Source organism: Tiliqua scincoides, chromosome 6 (genome assembly GCF_035046505.1).
Source record: "Tiliqua scincoides isolate rTilSci1 chromosome 6, rTilSci1.hap2, whole genome shotgun sequence".
Lineage (NCBI taxonomy): Eukaryota > Metazoa > Chordata > Lepidosauria > Squamata > Scincidae > Tiliqua > Tiliqua scincoides.
Genome location: NC_089826.1, coordinates 47,722,386 through 47,742,719, shown reverse-complemented (window position 1 = coordinate 47,742,719; position 20,334 = coordinate 47,722,386). Strand labels below are relative to the sequence as shown.

General features: G+C 43.0%; 1 protein-coding gene across 2 annotated transcripts in view; it reads right to left on the bottom strand.

Annotated features, from left to right (window-relative positions):
• FNIP2 (folliculin interacting protein 2) overlaps nt 1–20,334 on the bottom strand; it is a 55,307-nt gene that overhangs the window by 21,279 nt on the left and 13,694 nt on the right. Inside the window, exons 2-8 of one of the 2 annotated variants that reach the window (XM_066631668.1) lie at nt 12,762–12,888; nt 9,897–10,019; nt 6,809–6,909; nt 6,653–6,724; nt 5,992–6,092; nt 5,791–5,880; nt 418–489 (exon numbers count right to left, since the gene is read on the bottom strand). In XM_066631668.1, the coding sequence (XP_066487765.1) occupies nt 418–489; nt 5,791–5,880; nt 5,992–6,092; nt 6,653–6,724; nt 6,809–6,909; nt 9,897–10,019; nt 12,762–12,888 (686 nt within the window). The remainder of the gene's footprint in view (nt 1–417; nt 490–5,790; nt 5,881–5,991; nt 6,093–6,652; nt 6,725–6,808; nt 6,910–9,896; nt 10,020–12,761; nt 12,889–20,334) is intronic. The other variant, XM_066631669.1, reaches the window with a different exon arrangement.

The window sequence follows — 20,334 nt, the reverse complement described above, 5'->3', positions numbered from 1 at the left end:
ATTGTATGCCAGACCCTGGACAAGACAAACTGGTATGCCAATCATATTAAACCAAAAGAACATGATCAGGGACCAGATAGTGTCATATTTTACAGAGGATTCTAGACTGACCAGTACTTAAGTTCATAAAGTATCCAGGTTCAAATTCCATACCAAGTGACTTAGGTCCAAATCCTAACCAACTTTCCAGCACTGACACAGCTGTGACAATGGGGCATGTGCTACATCCTGCAGTTGGGTGGTAGTCATGGAGGCCTCCTCAAGGAAAGGGAGTGTTTGTTCCCTTAACACAGGGTTGCATTGCCCTTATCTTGGCGCTGGAAAGTTGGTTAGGATTGCGCCTTAAAATACTGAATGTTTATATCACATTTTGTTGTCTTTTGCTAGTAGAGCAGGAAGAAGCAAAGATACAGGTACCTGATCGAGCAATGCCGCTATCTTTATCTTCATTCTGTCCCCTGCTAGGCATGTCAACGGGCGTACTGTGTGCTGCATTAAAAGGGGGAGAGGAAAAAATGTGTGTTGAAGATACCACAAGTGATCTATTCATCATCCACCTTCTAAAACCAGCTTCACACCAGTAGTTTAGATTCAGTAGTGCTACTTTCAGCTTAGATTCAAGTAGTGGCCCAACTTAATTATTTTAAGAGCAAATGATAATTACTTTTGTGTGTATTTTAAATTAAGGAGTCACAACAGTGCAGCACAGAGAAATGTGTTACTCAGAATAGTATTATGGTGTCTCAAGGATTCCATTTGGTTCTCTTGGCTACACTCTGCACAGGCAAACAACTGAAGAGCACCATGAGCATGTCCTTTTCAGGACCACTATACTGTTTGTCTGCTGCAGACTTCAGTTCTCATTCCATCCCCCTTCCCAGCAGGAGAAAGAACATGTATACAGGTGTGTGCCACTTAACAAGGGGGACACCAACCCACATTGTTATTTAATTAAGTCATTAAGTGAACTTTCAGCCCAATCTAGTGCCTTTGTTTTGTAAACAGATACTCCCTGCCAGACACTAGTTGGCTGCACAGCTACTGGACATAGATTGCCTCTTCTTTGCATCAAGAGCCTCTCTGTTGTGTAAACAGACACTCTGCTGCAGGCTATGGAAGGATTGCCTCATTAAGAGCATCTTTATTGTGCTTTGACCATGCCATATATGCAGTCTGTCCTTAAGCAAACAGTTGTTAGGCCTGTACATGAAAGAGTACATGTCCAGATGCAGCATCCACTGTACTCCACCATGCTTCCCCTGAGGACTTCACATGCTCTCTCAAAACAGTAGCGAAAGGGCCGCATGTGTCAACTACGACTACATCTAGTCACCTTTTGATATTGCTCCTTTAGTCTGACCTTTCCGTCTATATCAGGGGTGCCCAAACCCCGGCCCGCGGGCCACTTGCGGCCTGTTGCAGGTTCCCATCAGGCCCCCAGGGGGTTCCCCCACCTCCAATGGGCACTCGGCCCTCACCCCAGCCCGTGCTGGGCCGCCACGCGAGCTCCGCACCTTGCTTTCCCTCGCTGCCGCTGAGCTCAGTGGCAGTGAAGGAAAGACGAGCCCAGCCGGCTTGCAGGGCCTTTTATAGTGGGAAGGTAACGTGAGACTTGCAGGTCTCGCATTAGTTCCCACTATAAAAGACCCTGCGCGCTTGCGTGCTAGTCTCCTTTCTTGTCCAGGGGCTGGGCTCTGCTCTGCTCCGTTTGGCTCAGCCCCCCTCCCCTCCCGCAACCTGAGCCGGGGGGGGGGAGAGAGAGAGAGATCACGAGGGAGGGGAACCCAGCCCAGCTCGCAGCACGTCTCCCTCTGGAGCAAGGGAGGGCTGGTTGGCAGGCCAGCCAGGCAGGCAGGCAGCAGCAGCACAGGCAAACAAAGGAGTCTCAATCATGTCCCCCCTCAGGCGTCTCTTTTCTAGGCTGAAGAGGCCCAAACGCCGTAGCCTTTCCTCATAAGGAAGGTGCCCCAGCCCCGTAATCATCTTAGTCGCTCTCTTTTGCACCTTTTCCATTTCCACTATGTCTTTTTTGAGATGCGGCGACCAGAACTGGACACAATACTCCAGGTGTGGCCTTACCATAGATTTGTACAACGGCATAATAATACTAGCCGTTTTGTTCTCAATACCCTTCCTAATGATCCCAAGCATAGAATTGGCCTTCTTCACTGCCGCCGCACATTGGGTCGACACTTTCATCGACCTGTCCACCACCACCCCAAGATCTCTCTCCTGATCTGTCACAGACAGCTCAGAACCCATCAGCCTATATCTAAAGTTTTGATTTTTTGCCCCAATGTGCATGACTTTACACTTACTGACATTGAAGCGCATCTGCCATTTTGCTGCCCATTCTGCCAGTCTGGAGAGATCCTTCTGGAGCTCCTCACAATCACTTCTGGTCTTCACCACTCGGAAAAGTTTGGTGTCGTCTGCAAACTTAGCCACTTCACTGCTCAACCCTGTCTCCAGGTCATTTATGAAGAGGTTGAAAAGCACCGGTCCCAGGACAGATCCTTGGGGCACACCGCTTTTCACCTCTCTCCATTGTGAAAATTGCCCATTGACACCCACTCTCTGCTTCCTGGCCTCCAACCAGTTCTCAATCCATGAGAGGACCTGTCCTCTAATTCCCTGACTGTGGAGTTTTTTCAGTAGCCTTTGGTGAGGGACCGTGTCAAACGCCTTCTGAAAGTCCAGATATATAATGTCCATGGGTTCTCCCAAATCCACATGCCTATTGACCTTTTCAAAGAATTCTATAAGGTTCATGAGGCAAGACTTACCCTTACAGAAGCCATGCTGACTCTCCCTCAACAAGGCCTGTTCATCTATGTGTTTTGAGATCCTATCTTTGATGAGGCATTCCACCATCTTACCCGGTATGGATGTTAGGCTGACTGGCCTATAGTTTCCCGGGTCCCCCCTCTTTCCCTTTTTAAAAATAGGCGTGACATTTGCTATCCTCCAATCTTCTGGCACCGTTGCCGTTTTGAGGGTGCTCCCTGGGGCATTTGGTGGGCTGCTGTGAGATACAGGAAGCTGGACTAGATGGGCCTATGGCCTGATCCAGTGGGGCTGTTCTTATGTTCTTATGAGGGGAGAGTGAGGGGGCAGGTGAGCATGTGGGTATGTGAAAGTGTGGAAGATTCCCCCTCCGCACGCGTGTGCGTGTGCGTGTGCGTGTGTGTGTGTGTGTGTGTGTGTGTGTGTGTGTGTGTGAGAGAGAGAGAGATCATAAGCTGGCATGAAGATCCCCCCCTTACTAGGGTGGATGGGATCATAAGCTGGCATGAAGATTCCCCCCCCTTACTAGGGTGGATGGGATCATAAGCTGGCACGAAGATCCCCCCCCTTACTAGGGTGGATGGGATCATAAGCTGGCATGAAGATCCCCCCCCTTACTAGGGTGGATGGGATCATAAGCTGGCATGAAGATCCCCCCCCCTTACTAGGGTGGATGGGATCACAAGCTGGCATGAAGATTCCCCCCCCCTTATTAGGGTGGATGGGATCATAAGCTGGCATGAAGGCCCCCCCCTTACTAGGGTGGATGGGATCATAAGCTGGCATGAAGATCCCCCCCCCTTACTAGGGAGGATGGGATCACAAGCTGGCATGAAGATTCCCCCCCCCCTTATTAGGGTGGATGGGATCATAAGCTGGCATGAAGGCCCCCCCCCTTACTAGGGTGGATGGGATCATAAGCTGGCATGAAGATCCCCCCCCCTTACTAGGGTGGATGGGATCACAAGCTGGCATGAAGATTCCCCCCCCCCCTTATTAGGGTGGATGGGATCATAAGCTGGCATGAAGGCCCCCCCCCCTTACTAGGGTGGATGGGATCATAAGCTGGCATGAAGACCCCCCCCACTAGGGTGGATGGGATCATAAGCTGACATGAAGATCCCCCCCCTTACTAGGGTGGATGGGATCATAAACTGGATGGAATTCATTCATTCATTTTCGGTCTCTAATATAGTCATTTATGTAAATTTATTTAAATTTGAAATGCAAATTAATTCTTTTTTTTTTTCCGGCCCCCGACACAGTGTCAGAGAGATGTTGCGGCCCTCCTGCCAAAAACTTTGAGCACCCCTGATCTATATAAATGGTATTAGGAGTATACAAGTCAAGGAGTTTCTGTCTCCAGATTTTACTGTCCATGGAACGTGGGAAGAACAGAGAGGAAACGTGTTTCTCCACTACTGTTCACCTTTCCTTCAGGCATATACAATGAGGACTAAATATGCAAAACCTTGATTGTGTATGTTCTTTGGATTTTTTTGCACATGACAGTATGTAGCAAAAACAAAAACGAATGGGGGCAAGATAGGAGAATTTCCTTTTTGACTAAGGAAAAAGTTTTGATATATAAAAACACAAAACACAAGTTATAAACCCCAGTTTCATGCATCTTTTGCCACATACTGAATTCTATGAACTGCTGTTAAAATAACTTGGGCTAGAAAGCATTCAACAGAGTTCTGTTAAAAATATTAATTTCCTTTGTTCTGTTAAAAATATTAATTTCCACAAAGAAATGACAACCTACCAAGGTCTTTGAAAGCCAGAAATACCCAAGAGTAACCCACCTGCAGTCACTCTGTCACAATGTATTCAACTTATCTCTGTTAATACATTCTGTGCTCATTGATACAGCTTGGTTATTACGTAGATACTGCATTTGACAGAACTATTTATTTTTTTGCTACAGTGAATATAGGGGGAAAGGATTGTATACATTATGTTTGAACCACATATTACTGGTCCTAGAAGGGTCTCATTCATCAATTCCCTTCCTTCATCTGAGAACTCCCAGTCCAAGCACAACTAGTTTGTCAGCATTATTGGACTGGATTCAAAGAACGTTAAACAGAAGGAACACAGCTATTTGTGCTGTTCTGCAAATACCAAGAGCTTAACAGTTCACGTGCTGCTATGATAGGAAGTTTCAATAGTACAGGCAGAAGCACAAGAACTGCAAGAGGTTGAAGAGATGAAACAAAATCTTTCAATTTCTTGCACACGGCATTCTAGTTGAAGTGTAACACAACAGAAGCTGCCTTCCTTGTGTGGAAGGGATCTTTAGCTACAATACATTGTCATTTTCTGACATACAAGAATAAATATCTATTTTCAGATTACATCAATTATAATTTCACATGAAGGTAAAATTCAGGCTAGAGGCAATCAACATTAAGCAAAGGAGGTAACATGATTAAAAGGCAAGCAAGATGTGTGACCCATGCAAGTTTAACTCATTCTCCCTTGATTGCATTGTAACTTACCCATTTTTCAACTGTCAACAGTTCAACTACAATATGAACTTGAGTTCATCCGTTGACATTTAAACTACTTAAGAAAATGAGGGAAGAAACAAAAGAGTTCTCCAAAAGCCACGTGACAAATCATGCTGATATTACTACATGTGAGAAAAAGAACAAAATATAACTGCACACCAGCAAAAAATCAACCTGGATAAAACTTCTCCTCTAAAATTGGAAGGGCTTGATTTATTTGTGAATTTCTGAACAAACAAGTGAAATTAGTAGGAACAGATGACCAAGGACATTGTAAGGAAGAAGGATGAAGAAGACAGGATGCAGTTAATGCAGCCTGATATTTTAGGAGGTATCTCACTGAACGTAAAAATCAATAAAGTACCATCATTAGCTTAGCCCATTCCATTTCTAGAGAGCAGTTATTGATCCCATGCCAATAGAATTCATAGGAAGCTGAATCTGTGAGTGTGGCCATCTCACATTGTGCTTGACATTCTACACAAACCTGCAAAGAAAGAAGCACTCCGGATGAGCCGGAGGGGGCCCCCTTCAGACACACCATGCAGCAGTTTGTTGCTACACAGTTGCAACACACCTAAAGACAGCGACATGAGAAACACATAAGATGAAAAAAATCAGATGAGCAGCAAAGAAAGGTTGTTGTGGTCCATGAAAAAATGGGTTCAAGATACTTGCATTTACTGACCTAGATTGCTTCCATTATGGCAGGGACCCAAACCATTTGGATGAGAGTTCAGCCTTGCTAAATTGGGGTCTTGGTTGATGCATTCAAAGCTACTTTGCAAGCTTGAAAAGAAACAAGAAAAAAAAATGTCAAGAAGCATCTTCCCCCCCCCCCCCACTTCCAATTAGCTATCCAAGATAAGAAAACTTTTTCTGACTTGGATAAAGATGCACCTTTTTCTCTTTCAAAAAGTGAAACGGCAGCACACAGGGCTAAGTCAAAGTTAACATGCAAGACTCAAATTTCTAGGTGTACCAATGTCAATACATACAAAATCCCTCCACTCAATATATTAATAGAATATCTCATATCAAATAATTATCTCCTGCTGTAATTAACATAACCAAATATATTTAATGTTTTGAGATTAAATTCTCCATATGTAGTCTTTTCTACAAATGTGAATTTCCAACCCAATATAGACGGTGCACGTGTACAAGCCACTGTTTGATGAAGACAGCCTGGGTGTAAGCTAGAAGTGCATTGAATGCATATTGCTGCTGCTTGGGAAGGACTGTGTCCCACTTTTTGGAGCACTGTTGCCTCTGCTGCAGGCAAAGAGCAAAACCATTCACCCAGCATTAACCAACATAAGCACAGTAGGAAAGGGAAGTTGTTTTACCTATTTGTACTTCCACAGAAGCTGCCCACTCTGGCTGTGAAGACTTTACTCATCATGAGCTGTGGGGGGGAGCTGAAAATAATCATAATCATAATCATCATCTCAGCAATTCCACACTTTGATACAAGAGCAAGGAGCAAAGAGTTGTTCACTCACCGTATATAGTGGATTTTCAGCGTAGATCCTTTGTAACTCATTGCTACTGAACCAAACATCATCTCTCCCAACATGTTGACATCAGAAGCTGGCCTGGTGTACTATAGGAAAGGAAGAAAATAAAGTACTTAGTTATTTTCTATCCAAATATATATATTTTATTTTTCACATTTTTATACCACACTTCCTCTAAGGAGCCTGGCTCTTTCCCTCCTTTTGTCCTCACAACAACCCTGTGAAGTAGGTAAGGCTAAGAGATAGTAACTGGCCCAAGGTCACCCAGGAAGCTTTGTGGCTGAGTGCAGATCTGAACTTTGATCGTCCAGGCCCATGTCCAACACCAGAACCACATCACCATCTTGGCCCTCATCCTATACCAGTTTCTGCTTCTAAACTTAGAAGGACGATGTAGTACTGAGCTGGAGCATTCAATATTTTGTTTGCTATTTGTTCATATGATAATAGCCTTGCTAGGGAGTTGCCAAATTCTGCTTGATCTGCATAACTATCCATAGTAAGTAGGTACAGTGAAGATATGCATGATGTAGGAAGCTGCCTCATCTAAAGTCAGACTGTTGGCCAAGACTGGCAGCTGGCTCTTCAGGGTGTTAGGAGAAGTCTTCCTCACACTGACCTGAGGACACCAGGAATTGAACCTGCAACCTTCTGCATGCAAAGCATGTCCTCTACTTTGCCTAAGAACTATATCTACTTGCAGGAAGCAGATATAGTGAAGATAGAGTACATCACATTACTGGATTTTACTAGTAATTTTACATTACTGGATTTTAATAGTATTTCTAGTCCGTTTGTGGTATCCAGGCATCCCAGAAAGGCAAGTCTGAATCATATGATGAGGGGGTATGACATGACCTGCTTGGAGTTGGCTTCCTAGCACCATGATTAGTTGGAGGAGATGTGAACATTGCTGCTTAATGAAGGGGTTTATTTAAGATACCCTTCAGTTTAGAACAAGTTTTGTACAAGGGAAAAACTCATCATAGGTTCTTTGGATCATTAGTCATAGGGAGATTCTGCAAATGTACAACTAAGAGGAAGGCTTCCTGCCTACTTCTCCCCTTTGAGAGGATTTGCCCCAAGTGCCGAGGGTTTGCTTCCACCCCACAAGAAAAGGGGATGTTGGGCTTCTCTAAGGCTTCTTGCTAGTTAGTGTCAGACCCGACCCTCTGGTCAATGGAACCTAAGAGGTTCCTCTGATTGGTGGCACTTCACCCTGAGAGTGTTACTTGGAGGCCTCTCTTCCCTAGACCCTCACAGAGCTAGGTCATCCTTTCTGTTCTCTGCTCCCCCCTCCACTTTCTTTCTGCCTCTGTCTCCTTTTTTACTTTCTCCCCTTGTTTGTCCTTCTTTTTCCTTCCTCAGCATCCTCCTTTCTCTCCTCCTCTACTCTGCCTCTCTACTTTTCCCTTTTTGTTCTCCCTGCATCTGGCTTGACTCCTCATCATTGGCAGGAACCCAGTGGTCAGTGTCCTCTCAATGGGTGGCACCAAATAATGACATCACCCTGCCACCCATCAGGCCATAGCTGGTCCCCAGGTCTCCCTGCAGATGCAGTGAGGCTTGCATGGGGCAATGGAGCCCACACTGCCCTATCCCAAGAATTATGGTTTTAAAAGCCAAGGGGGTAATAACACTGTTTTATGCACACCTTTTCAATGTATAGTAGTTTTAAAATATGTACTTTAACACAAAATGCCTGTCAGCTTCCCATATCCATTTACATTTTCTGGTTACTTCCAATTTACTAGTTTTCAGTTTTGTTTTCTCAGCCAAGAGACTAAATTGTGAATCACAGAGTCCCCAATTCAAATCTTTACTCTAGCATGAATTCATTCAGCAGCTTAAGGCAATCCACTCTCTCTCTGTCTCTGACATCACATCTGAAACATGGGGATAATACTGTAAGGGAAGTTAGTAAGTATAATCAAGTACAAACTTGATTGCTTTCAGCCACAGGCCACTGCAATTATAAGGATAACAAAGATTATATGTGAAGTTCTTTGAATGAATACTCCCAAATGCTATATAAATGATTATCATACGCATTTGGCTTCAACAATGGAAGAAGCTTCATAAAAGAGACTACAAACTGGAATGAACAACATGTTATCTGGAGATCTCCATACTTCAGCCTTTGGCTGGGTAGGGAATTGAACAGATCACATATTTTGATGGTGACCTGCAAGCAAAATGAGGGTCCTCTATCTGTGCCATGATCACCACAGTTCTACTTGCTGTTTGCAGCAAGTGCCACCACCACTGAATTGCCAAGTCATCCTGCCACACAAAGGAAGGTATCTGGAAGTGGGAGGCTGTGATGGCAGCCAAATGAGAACACGGAACGACAACAGAAATGGCTCCAAACTATTGGATATGAAATCACAGAATACATCTGACAACTTAAATTCTAAAGCAGACTAATTTCTGAGTGGTAGCTTAAACTGAAAATGGAAAAGCATCCTAGAACATTTATAATTTAAGAAATGGATGCATGGAGCATAAGAAGATGGGAAGCCGCTGAATTATAACACAGTGAGCATTTGATACATTTTCAGATGATACCTTTAGTGATGCTTTGGCAATTGACTTTTAATGCAATGCAGCTTATGAGACTAAGTTCGAGCAGATTACACAGACAGAGATAAAACTCAAGTAGATTTGGGTTTACGCTATTTAGATGCACATTCAGATGTTTGTTTGTTTTTTCTTCAGGTATTTCTATACCGCCTTTCTTGGTCGTCAGATTTCTCCTCAGACTTTATTCAAGGCGGTTTACATAGGCAGGCTATTTAAATCCCCATAGGGATTTTTACATTTGAAAGAAGGTTCTATCTTTCAAGAACCACAACATTCAGATGTTTCTTTCTGATCTGGTCGCACATTCTGGCCTCCATCCTCCCACGCTCAGAGCAGATGGAATATCTCGGCTCAGCTTGTCAGCTGCTTCAAGGTCGCATGGTGCCGGTGGCCTTGAACTGGCGACCTGTGGATGTTATCTTCAGGCAAACGGAGGCTCTACCCTCTAGACCAGACCTCCTGCCCTGTTGGTAGATAAGTTCCAGGTTACCTGGTAGTTTTGAAGATCTTCCTTGAAAGGCTGCCTGCTCTTGAATGAAGAACTACAGGGAGAAATTGTATTGGCCCCACTGGTTGCTTGGCAGCACTTGCCAGATGTCTTTCCAGAGGCATCCTATGATATCAAACAAATTAATGGCCCCATCATTCCTAGGTGAACCTGCAACCTCTGCAACATTTCTCTGAATACAACAAGCATCATACCAAAGAGCACTGCCTTTATGTTTAAAAAGGATTGCTTGCACTGTTATCTGTGTCATTGTTGAAACAGCTTCAGGCACAGTGTACAAAGTGGTGCTCGCTGGTTCCATTCTCCTCAAAGCAACTTCACAATTTAAATACAAAGCGTTAAACCTTTTCCCCTTTCCTAGTTGCAAAGTAGTCCCAATTTTCTGAGACGTGTTCTCTGAGCGTTTGAAAGCTGTTTCGTCAAACAAAATTTTGGACTTTTGGGTTGTTTATCAATTGCTTCTTTTAATCATTATATATCTGGTGTTTGCTTAGCTGTTGGGAGTCATGTGCCCTATTTCTTTTCTCCAGCTGGCAGAGCTGTGCAAGTGAAAATAAAAAGCAACCCTTGACAATACCATAAAGTGAAGTGAGAAATAAGGTCTTGGAAGAAACCATATAGGCCATCCTACCTTTTTCTATATACAAAAATTCAGCGATGTTTTATTCTGACCACTGCCAGATAGAAGTGGAGGGCTCAAAAGCTACTTCTTTTAAAGTATCATAATTAGCCCAATAAATTTACCATTCAGCCCCGATATGCACCTTCAAGCATGTTTGCTCTGGTGGCTCTTTTAACCAACGCAATTCTCCAAACAAAACACAGTCTGGCAGTAATGCAAACTTTCTTCAGCAATCATGTTAGGCGCTTCCAGTGGTGCCAGAGTAGAGTGCACAAAAGGTCACAGGTGGCAGTTCAGTAGCCCAAGAAAAACCACCACAGGCAGAGGGAACCATGATAAAATGGACGTGGGAACACAACTAAGAGAAGCCTTGCTCATCCTCTAGTATCTTGATGAATTAGGAAGAGGAATCCCCCTCCCCCCAAAAATCTGTGTCCACGAGAAACTATTATTTGGACACATACTTTCCCAGTATCTGGTTACCATGAAAGGTCTAGGGTAGAGATGGACACACTGGACTTGTGGCATCAACTTAATTTTTTTTTACTAGCACTTTTAAGTACACAAACCAGAGCAGTGTGCAAAAAAACAGTGGTGAGGAGGGAGGGTAGAACCAATACTACTGCAATAGACATACAAAAAATGGAAGTGGACATTTGAGTTCTCAAAAAAAAAATAATCAGGGATTCTAGTACAAAACTTTCTAGAACTGGCTAGCAGGACTTAACAAAAGTTGGTTCAGAGGCAATCAATACATATGTTTTATAGGTAAGGAACGATGGATGCAGAAAGGTAAGCAAAAGTTAGCTATGGTAGAGAAATGACTCGCAATTTTATTTAGAGTTGTTAAACTACTGGAAACCAGAAATACTTTCCAGTTTACTGCAAGTCCCAGTTATCAGCAGGTCCCAGTTTGTCTCCTACCTGATCCTGAGGGTTGCCAACTCTGCCTGAAGTTATTCCTAAAGATTTCCTTTTCCACCACATGACATAATGCCATGATAAGAAAGAGGCCTTTGTTAATCTCCAAGATTGCATTTAGTATTCTCCTTGGAATCAATGCAGATTCCTGGAGACTCCGGGAACCCTGTTGGCAACCCTGTTGCACCTGGCAGAGGTTTAAAAGTGGAAGAAAAAAATTATGGTAGCTTTTCCTATCATTTACTTAACCCATTTTTGCCCAGCCCACAGGTTCACACATTTGATCCCTGTTGCATTTATGCAAAGTTGGGCAGAAATGTTGTGTTCTAGCTTTTCCTGTAAGTGGCACAGAGGGGAGTGCTTCTTTAAGACTTCCCTCCCCCTTTCCTTGTTGGTAGCCTATGTCAAGCACATGACAATGAACATTTTTGCTCTTTTCCTAATGACAGTCACATTGGGGATTAGATAAGCAGCCCTTACACAAATGTAGTGCCAAGCAAATATCTACAAAAGGAATGTAAACAGGTAGTAAAATGTGAAATGGCAAGTCAGCTTCATGGGACAGATAAGAAACCATATGTTTGTGGGGGAGAGAGAGACAGCAGACGCATATCCTGCCCAACAAATTGCTTATTTTGTTACTGAAAACAGTTGTCTGTAGATACTGTTAAAGTTAAAACATATTCACTGCAGCCTTGTACAACCAACCTTACTTTTACAGGCAAGCTGTTAGATGAGGCTTCCTGATAAACAAACCTTCCTGATAAACAAACTTGACTCAACCTGCAGATTCTATTGCTCTTAAGATGCTTTTTGAAAATAGTACGAAATCAATTCAGAGGAAAGTCCTCAAAGTGGGAAGTGTAATGGAAACTGTGCCTGTGACAGCTGGAAATCACATGCAATAACCCAACAAATGAAGCTGAGTTTGTGTTTAAACAGATTACTGGAGAAAATCACAGTAGAAATAAACAGGCTAGATACAGGCTTGGCTCATCTCTATTAAAAACCCAAGAGTCCCTATGTTTTAGGCTGAAAGAAGCAGCATTAGGGGGTGCTCTGGTTCATAACAGGCTTACAGACAACCCATCATTTTCATTATGATTAGCAGAACAATTGGTAAGTTCCATAGATTTAAAACAAAAACAATGTAAATGGTGAGCTAGTTATACGAACGTTCAGTTTTTACAGGATACAAAAGCTAGTTAAAAACTTGACTTCTGACTTACCAAGAAAGTATGCATTTCTCTCAATAAGAAAAGTTACAAGAAAAACAATAAAATAAATAAAACAAGAATTCTTACCTGAGACGTGACCTCATCAATTTTGCGGACTGCTGTAGAGTCAAACAAGACCTGCCTGCCGGGCCTCTCACAATCCTGGTACACTATCAAGCGAATTTCATTGAGGTCAAACCCCAAACAAGACCAACTGTGAATTGTAAATACAAGAAATGATGGACTTATGTAACATCAGTAAGTACAGCAGTCACCCACTGATTCCACCCTTACAGGCCCAGTATAATTTGACAAAAGGCAAAGACGTTTTTGTCCAAGTGGCCTTCTCACGGATCCTCCCACATGTCAAGAACACCAATGTACAGTTGCACTGACGTTATGGACTAAAACAGCCAATCACTTCTGAGCCACTAATAAGATCAGTCCTGTTTCTAAATTCTTGTTTTTTATGTGCCAATATTTTCAAATGCCCTTTAATAGAAGAAGATAGGAGGTACAGCAACAGACATATCATATGTGAGTGGCCTAGCCATACAGGAGGTTCAACCCTTTGGCATACCTACAGCTTCAAGTGAAGAGACAAAAAGCTAAGCATCTATTTCCTTTGACATGTGAGACAATAAATGCTACATATGTCCACAAAAACATTATGCATTCCCTTCATACTTTTCCACAAATTACTAAGCAGGTGACTGGCCATTAGTGAGAAGGCCTTGCCCACTGTAGCAAATGCAAATGCCCATTTTAATGCAAAATATACTATAATTATATTGTACTTTCACAAAATATCGACTTGTTAAAAGAAGGTTTGCAAGACTGTATAGCTGCTGGAACATGCCTGCCCTACATCAGGGATGTCCAAACTTTTTGGCAGGAGGATCACATCATCTGACACTGTGTTGGGGGCCGGGGGGGGGGGGGAAAGAATTAATTTACATTTAAAATTTAAATATACATAAATTTACCTAAATGAATATATTAGAGATGGAACTTACATGAATGAATGAAGGTCTCACATTAGCTTAAGGCCTATAAAAGACCTTGTGTAAAGCGAGGCCGGCCTTTCCTTTGCCGCTGCTTCACAGACATGAAACAGCAAACAGCGGAGGAAGCCCTTGGCCTGCAGCTCACGCAAGAGGTCAAACAGTTGGCCTTCACGCGGAGAGTAGCGTTTTGGACCAGCGCGGGCTCCAGCAAGTCTTTGGAGGGCCAGAGGCTCATTGGAGATTAGGGGCTCCCCAAGGGCTAGATTAGGGGTCCCTTGGGGCTGCAAATGGCCCCTGGGCTGGTGTTTGGGCACCCTGCCCTACGCCAAGGTACATTTGGTGTCACGGGAGCTCTGGATAATCTGTCTGAGCAATACCACAAAAATGGAATTCATTGCTTGACTGATTAACCAAAACAAAACACTCTGCCCTGGTAGAAAAGATAAATGTCCATTTGCAGAGATTTAAGATTCCATTATGAAGCCATTTGGTCTTTCATAGCAGCCTGAAGAGAACAGCAATACAAAGTAGCTCCCTGCCCCCACTATTTGACTGTAGGGTTGTCAAGCCACTAGAATAGACCTGGAGTTTCAGCATCTGGATCCAGGTCACAACTGGAAGCACTTCTAGAGATTTTAACAGGACCGCTTTAGCCAACAGAGCAATCCTATGCATGTGTACTCGGAACTCCCACTGAATCCTATGCGGTAAGTATGTACAGCATTAGCACTGCAGCCTAAACGACACTGTGTCACGCTGGGGCGGGGGAATCTCCAAGTACAGCTTGGAAACCCCAGTCGACTGCATGCATGGAGAATTCCATTTAGTCTCACAATCAACCTAGAGCGGTAGTTAGGAAGTTGGAGGAAAAAAAGAGTTTTCTGCATTCATCTCTAGCATTCAGTCACCACACCAGACTTGTAGCAATTACATCCATGTTTCAAAATATTACCTGTATTGTTCTATCAATGTGAAAATTCTAGTTTGCCTGCTTTGATTGGCAGAAGCCAAAGAAAGGCTAGCCAACTATATAGCTATGAAGTGACTTTCTCAAAAAAGCTCACAAGTGTTCTAAGGAAGCTGTATTGCGTTTGAATTCCCTTTTACCCCAAACAAATCAGGTAAATATAATGCTGCCCTTGAGACAGGGGGAGAGGGGGAAGAGAGGCTTAAGAGTAAGGTTTTTGCTCCACAGAGCTAGCTAGTTTATGCTTTCAGATCATATGAAGTCCCTGTTGCTGTAATAAATTTTTCAGCCTCTTTGACCCAAGATTTTTCAGCATTATAAGCTCAAGTTCAGTCATCAGCCACTAAGTTATCAGCCACATGCTCTTGGACAACACAACACACATGCACACACAGGAAAATGTCGCTTTCCCCTCCAACATTTTCAAATCTGTGCCAACAAAAAGACTAGTCACATTATTGAGGAGCCTCGTTGAACAATAAGGGCTCAGTGCCCAGTTTTTGTTTACTGTATAGTCACAAGAGGAACCCCTGGCTCATTCTAACCCCTGGTTTCAGGACCTACCAGCACCAGGTTCAGGGAGAGGTATACCGAGACAAAGCCTACAGTGACTCTTGATCATGTGCCTCGCCCCACCTCAGTGGTGGATATTACCCCTCCAATGGCACTTGTTCGTGCTGGAAAAGGCAAGGGGTCAGGTGATCTTTCAATGCTGCAGAATTGGTAGCACAGAAGTAGCAGCATCTGCTAGTGTTGCTGCCCACTGTCATGCGCTAGGCCTCTCCACTGGGCTTCAACTTTCCAGGCAACTGTGGGAAGCAGCTGCCGCCAACCCTCCTCTCAATAACACCATTTGAACATGTTCCGTGACCCACTTCCACAACAAACATTCCTGGGATCAATCAGGTGGGCCATTCAAAGGACAGGGCCCCCAGGCCTATGCTCTTCACACAATGTCACCCCGGAACCTCTACTCTTTTCAGGGTCAAAAGATTCACTTTCAACCCCATTCTTTAATGCTTAAGCAAAACCCTAATCACTTCTTTTCTTGCAAAGTTACATACCACATTTTCCACAATATACATGACCAGATATGCCTCTTGGTCTCTACTGACAAGTCTGTTCACTATCCGATGCATAACTGTAGCCAAACAGCAAATAACAAAATGACTTTGGAAAATAAAGATCCCATACCTGCCTACTATGTCTGTATAACTCAGAAGTTCCAATTCTGCTTCCATTTTCACAGCCATCTAAACATACACCAATTTCAAAAATGAAGATCTGATCTGCGAGTTTCAATTAACTCAGATATTTGAAAACTACATCTCCATCAATACTGTATTGCACTGAATACCCTCCTAAATTTAACTGGTTAACACTAAAAAAACCACACTAGGTTACCATCCAAGCCTAGGTATAAAAGTTCTTGAACTTATACATATGTATTTGTACATATTCTATGTATAAAAGTACAAAGCAGTAAGCAGGAAATACTTTATTTGATGCCTGCTCTCCCCCTTCACCAATATGCTCCCTATATATGAAGCCTGACTTGATAGGCTGCAATCCTAACCACACTTTCCTGAGAGTAAGCCCCACTGAACAATAAGACTTACTTCTGAGTAGACCTAGTTACGATTGTGCTCCTAAGGCAGGACTTTTCAGACTGGGGCGTTGCTATGCCCCAGCCTGTGGGCCCTGGCCTCTGCCCCCTTAAGGGGCTGGGGCAACCTGGCGGCAGTAGAAGTGCCTCTGCTGGAAGTGGAGCATGATCGCTCTACTTTCAAAGCTGCAGGGAGCCCTGCAGACAGCTGCACAGGGCTCCCCACACCCCCGGGGAGGCTGCAGGAAGTTCAGGTCAGTGCAAGCCCCTACAGCCCCCTGAGCGGATCGCGCTGCTGCCTTCCCCCTGCCCCCACAGGGGCTTGCATCGGTTTTCAACTGCTGCCTTAAGGTCATTGGGGGAACCAGCAGTTAAGGACAATGAAGCATGAGACAGGATTCAGCCTGATCGCTTCTCAACTTACCAATAGTCATTCCAGATTCCACATAGGCCACACACAGGTGAACAATCTGATAATGTCCAACAAACAATATATTTAGAAATTGAGAATAATTAACAGAGGAAGCCTCCCTGGAAAGAAGTTTAGCACTTATAAGATTAATGGCCTAAATGAAGAGCATTATTACATTTCTGCTATGTAATGCAGACCACCCAGTCTCCCACCACACCCAAAGCACGTTCTAGAAGAAACTTTCGTACCTCTTTGATAGTTGTTCTCCAGTAACTTTACTTGAGTGCCTACTGCAGTTCTCCTCCAGAAGTGGTTTTGTTACCTTATCTAACCTAGGCTTTGCAAAATTATTCAGCAGCGTGTGACAGGAGCAATGAATTTTCCTTGCATTTTCTGCCTGGCTCTCTGTGCCATTTGAAGTCTTTGGTGTACAGCCACACATTTTGAGTTCAGATACGTTCTCTCACATGCACTTGCTCACCTCCTCTGCAGAAATAAATGGTGTGCTTTCAAGAGCTATCCATACAGGTTTCTCCATTATAGCGCAGCTTCCACGTGTCACCTAAGCCACCTTCTTACCTCTGAGGTATGCTAATCGAGAATTTGGCAGCTCAGTAGGTTTTCTCCTTACTAGTAGTAGACCTTGTTGCATCATGTCAGCAGATATTCCAGAAGATTTTCCCAGCTACAGTACTGTAGTATTTATTATGAAGTCTCACAATGCATTGTACAAATTACTTTTTCAAAATCCACAACCATACTTGCTTGCCCCAGAAATTCAGCCAAGTCTAAATGCTAAGCTGCCAGATGCAGGAAGGTAATAAGAGCTATGACTATCTTGCTTCCTGGTATGCTTCTGTAGCTAGCAATTATTTGATCACAAGACCTAACCAGATGGCCTTGGATAGAATGAGCTTGCTTTCTCATTGACTTCTAACTTGTTTTAGAACTGGCTGCAACACCCTGTTAATGGTCTCATGTGAGCAAGTGTCATCTGACAACTCTTAGCAACCTTGTGTCTCAGCACCCTCACTTCTAAAGCAAACAGGAACCTGTCACCAATGTCACAGGTTATCAGCAAGGAATGATTAACACAAGGGAAGGAAACCCCCTGCCCCTTCTACCACCTTTACATCAATACTCTCTTGCTAGAGATGAGCATACAATAGAAAGACAGCCCTGTTTTTAAAAGTGCAATAGGACCAAAACTCAAAGACAAAAGGACTTTTGGCCTTTGGCTCCCAAACACATATGGAGTGACTGAAAATTTCATACACAAATGTTCTTCTACAGTTTAAACAGATTTAGATTGCAAGTACCTCAGGGCAGAGACTCATCTTCTCCTCTACTGTACACTGCACATTGTTTGTATTATATTTAAATATATTTAAACAAATATAGTGCCCATCAATACATTTAAACAAATTTAAATGAATTTGTTCCCCAATAAACCACACATTCCAATGCACACAAATAGCCTTTCAGTGTTAAGCTAGGTGGTTCCATTTTACAGTCAACTTTATTAATTTTAATCCCAATCTTATTTCAAGGACCTCAAATGTACACCTACCCCATTTCATCCTTACAACAATCCTGCAAGGTAGGTTAGATTGAGAGATGGTGACTCACCCAGTGATGTTTAAGGCGAAGTGGGGATTGGACAACCAGACCCCCCCCTCCCCTGATCCAAGTCTCCTAACCACTACACTGTCTGTCCACATGATCCCATTCAATAAGTTCCCTTTCCCTACACTTGGGTCCTGAGCAAGTCCAAGGCAGGACTCAGTATTAGGCAAATCAGAATATTTTCAGTAAAGCCACTGAAATATTAAGTCTCACACTCACAGTAACTGGAGTCGTCCAGCATTTTATCCAAAAAACACATCACGACACTAAGCATTAACTCAAGATTACATAAAACGGTAGTTTTTAAATACTATGTGTTTTCACTGAATTGCCTTTTTTGTTGCTTGCTTTCCCCAAAGACGGTTAAGTGAAAAAGCATGCACTCAAATACAAGGAAGAACAGGAGAAGTCAAAGATCCAAAGATAACATGAGCACACATGGTATACTGTGTGCTGTCCATATACCTCATACTGCAGCAACAGCACATTGACAGAATACACATTTATGCTTCCACAATAACAGGAATACTTACATTTAAAAAAATAATTCCCCTATATTTGTGTTTTTAAAAAGGTTCTGATTGGACCCAAAGTTCACACTCACTAGACAACAACCAAGCCCATATTCTTTAGGACAGCTCACTTGAACAACCGCCTCAGGTTCTCACAAGGCCTGTTTGATAAGTCACAAGATGACAGGTCAGAGCTGGAATAGCATAATAGTTAAGAGACTGAGCTAGTGGTCAGGACTGCCTCAATTTGAATTTTGTCTCTGCCATGAACTCTCTGGATGGCCTTAATCACTCTCACACCTCCCCTCCAACCTGCAATTTGGGGAAAATGCTACCAGCTTACCTTACAGAGTTATTGGAAGGGCCACAACATATGGAATGCTTTGGACACTCAAAAAGTGCTTATAGAGATGGCAAATATATTATTAAGATACACAGTGTAACTTTGGATTAATTTCATTAAACTGTGTAAGCACTTGTGGCAGAAGAGTGTAGCTTGCCAGCTAACGTATTAAAGAAAGGCAGAGAGGAAAAAAATAATGCATGGCCTTCAAAGGAACAACTAAACAAATGTGCATTCTCATTTCTGAAAAATAATTCCTGGTTGTTATAAACTGTAGCACATAAAGCACCCAAAAGGCCACTATACTGTACAGTACTAAAAAAACTCTAGCAATGTGGTGATAAATGTAATGTCCTACAGAGATGCACTGCCTATGTCAACTATTCAAAAAGTAGCATAAATGTTTTGATTAGGATTAACCAAAAGGTAACAAGGCGATTAAACAGCAAGCTTCTGAATCCCACAGGATTCTTCATCATGCGAGACCAAAAGAGAAATGTACAGAGGAAAAAGGAAACAGCAGCAACATGGAGGGGATTCCCAAAAGCTTGGAGGTTGTAAAAGCAAAAGATGGCATTTAGGAAGTTTTAATTGAATCAGGCTGTCATCATAAACACAGTTACTAAGGAGTAAATCCCACTGAACACAGCGGGACTAATTTTCGAGTAAACATGCATAGGATTGCACTGCCAGCCTCTGCAGGGTGCAAGTTATGTATGTTTCAGTACCTAAACAGAGCTGCTTAGACAAAGGAAGAAAAAAATGGTTGAACCTCCCCAGCCGCAATCTGGAAATATAAAGTTTGTAATTTAATTCAGTCCAGTCTCCAGTGTTCAAAACATAGATTCCTGCCAAAGCACAGACTGAGGATAAAACAGCAACAAGCAGGTTTTTTCCTTCTAATGTACTACTGCAGATTCCAACGATATGGTGAATATTAGATACAGCCTAGAACAATTATGCCTGCTTCCGTCTTTACAGTACTCTGTTACTGCAGCTTTTGGAGACATGCTGAGGCACCTTGGCTGATGCTTTGCTGAAAGGCAAGCTATCTTCAGAAGAATCACATTTCCTAAATTTTCCAAATTCCCCCCAGATTGGGAAGGAGAGAGATCTAGACTTTTACCTATATGACTCAGTATTTGTGGGTCACAGTATGTTATTATAAACCCTCTAAGGATACTCAT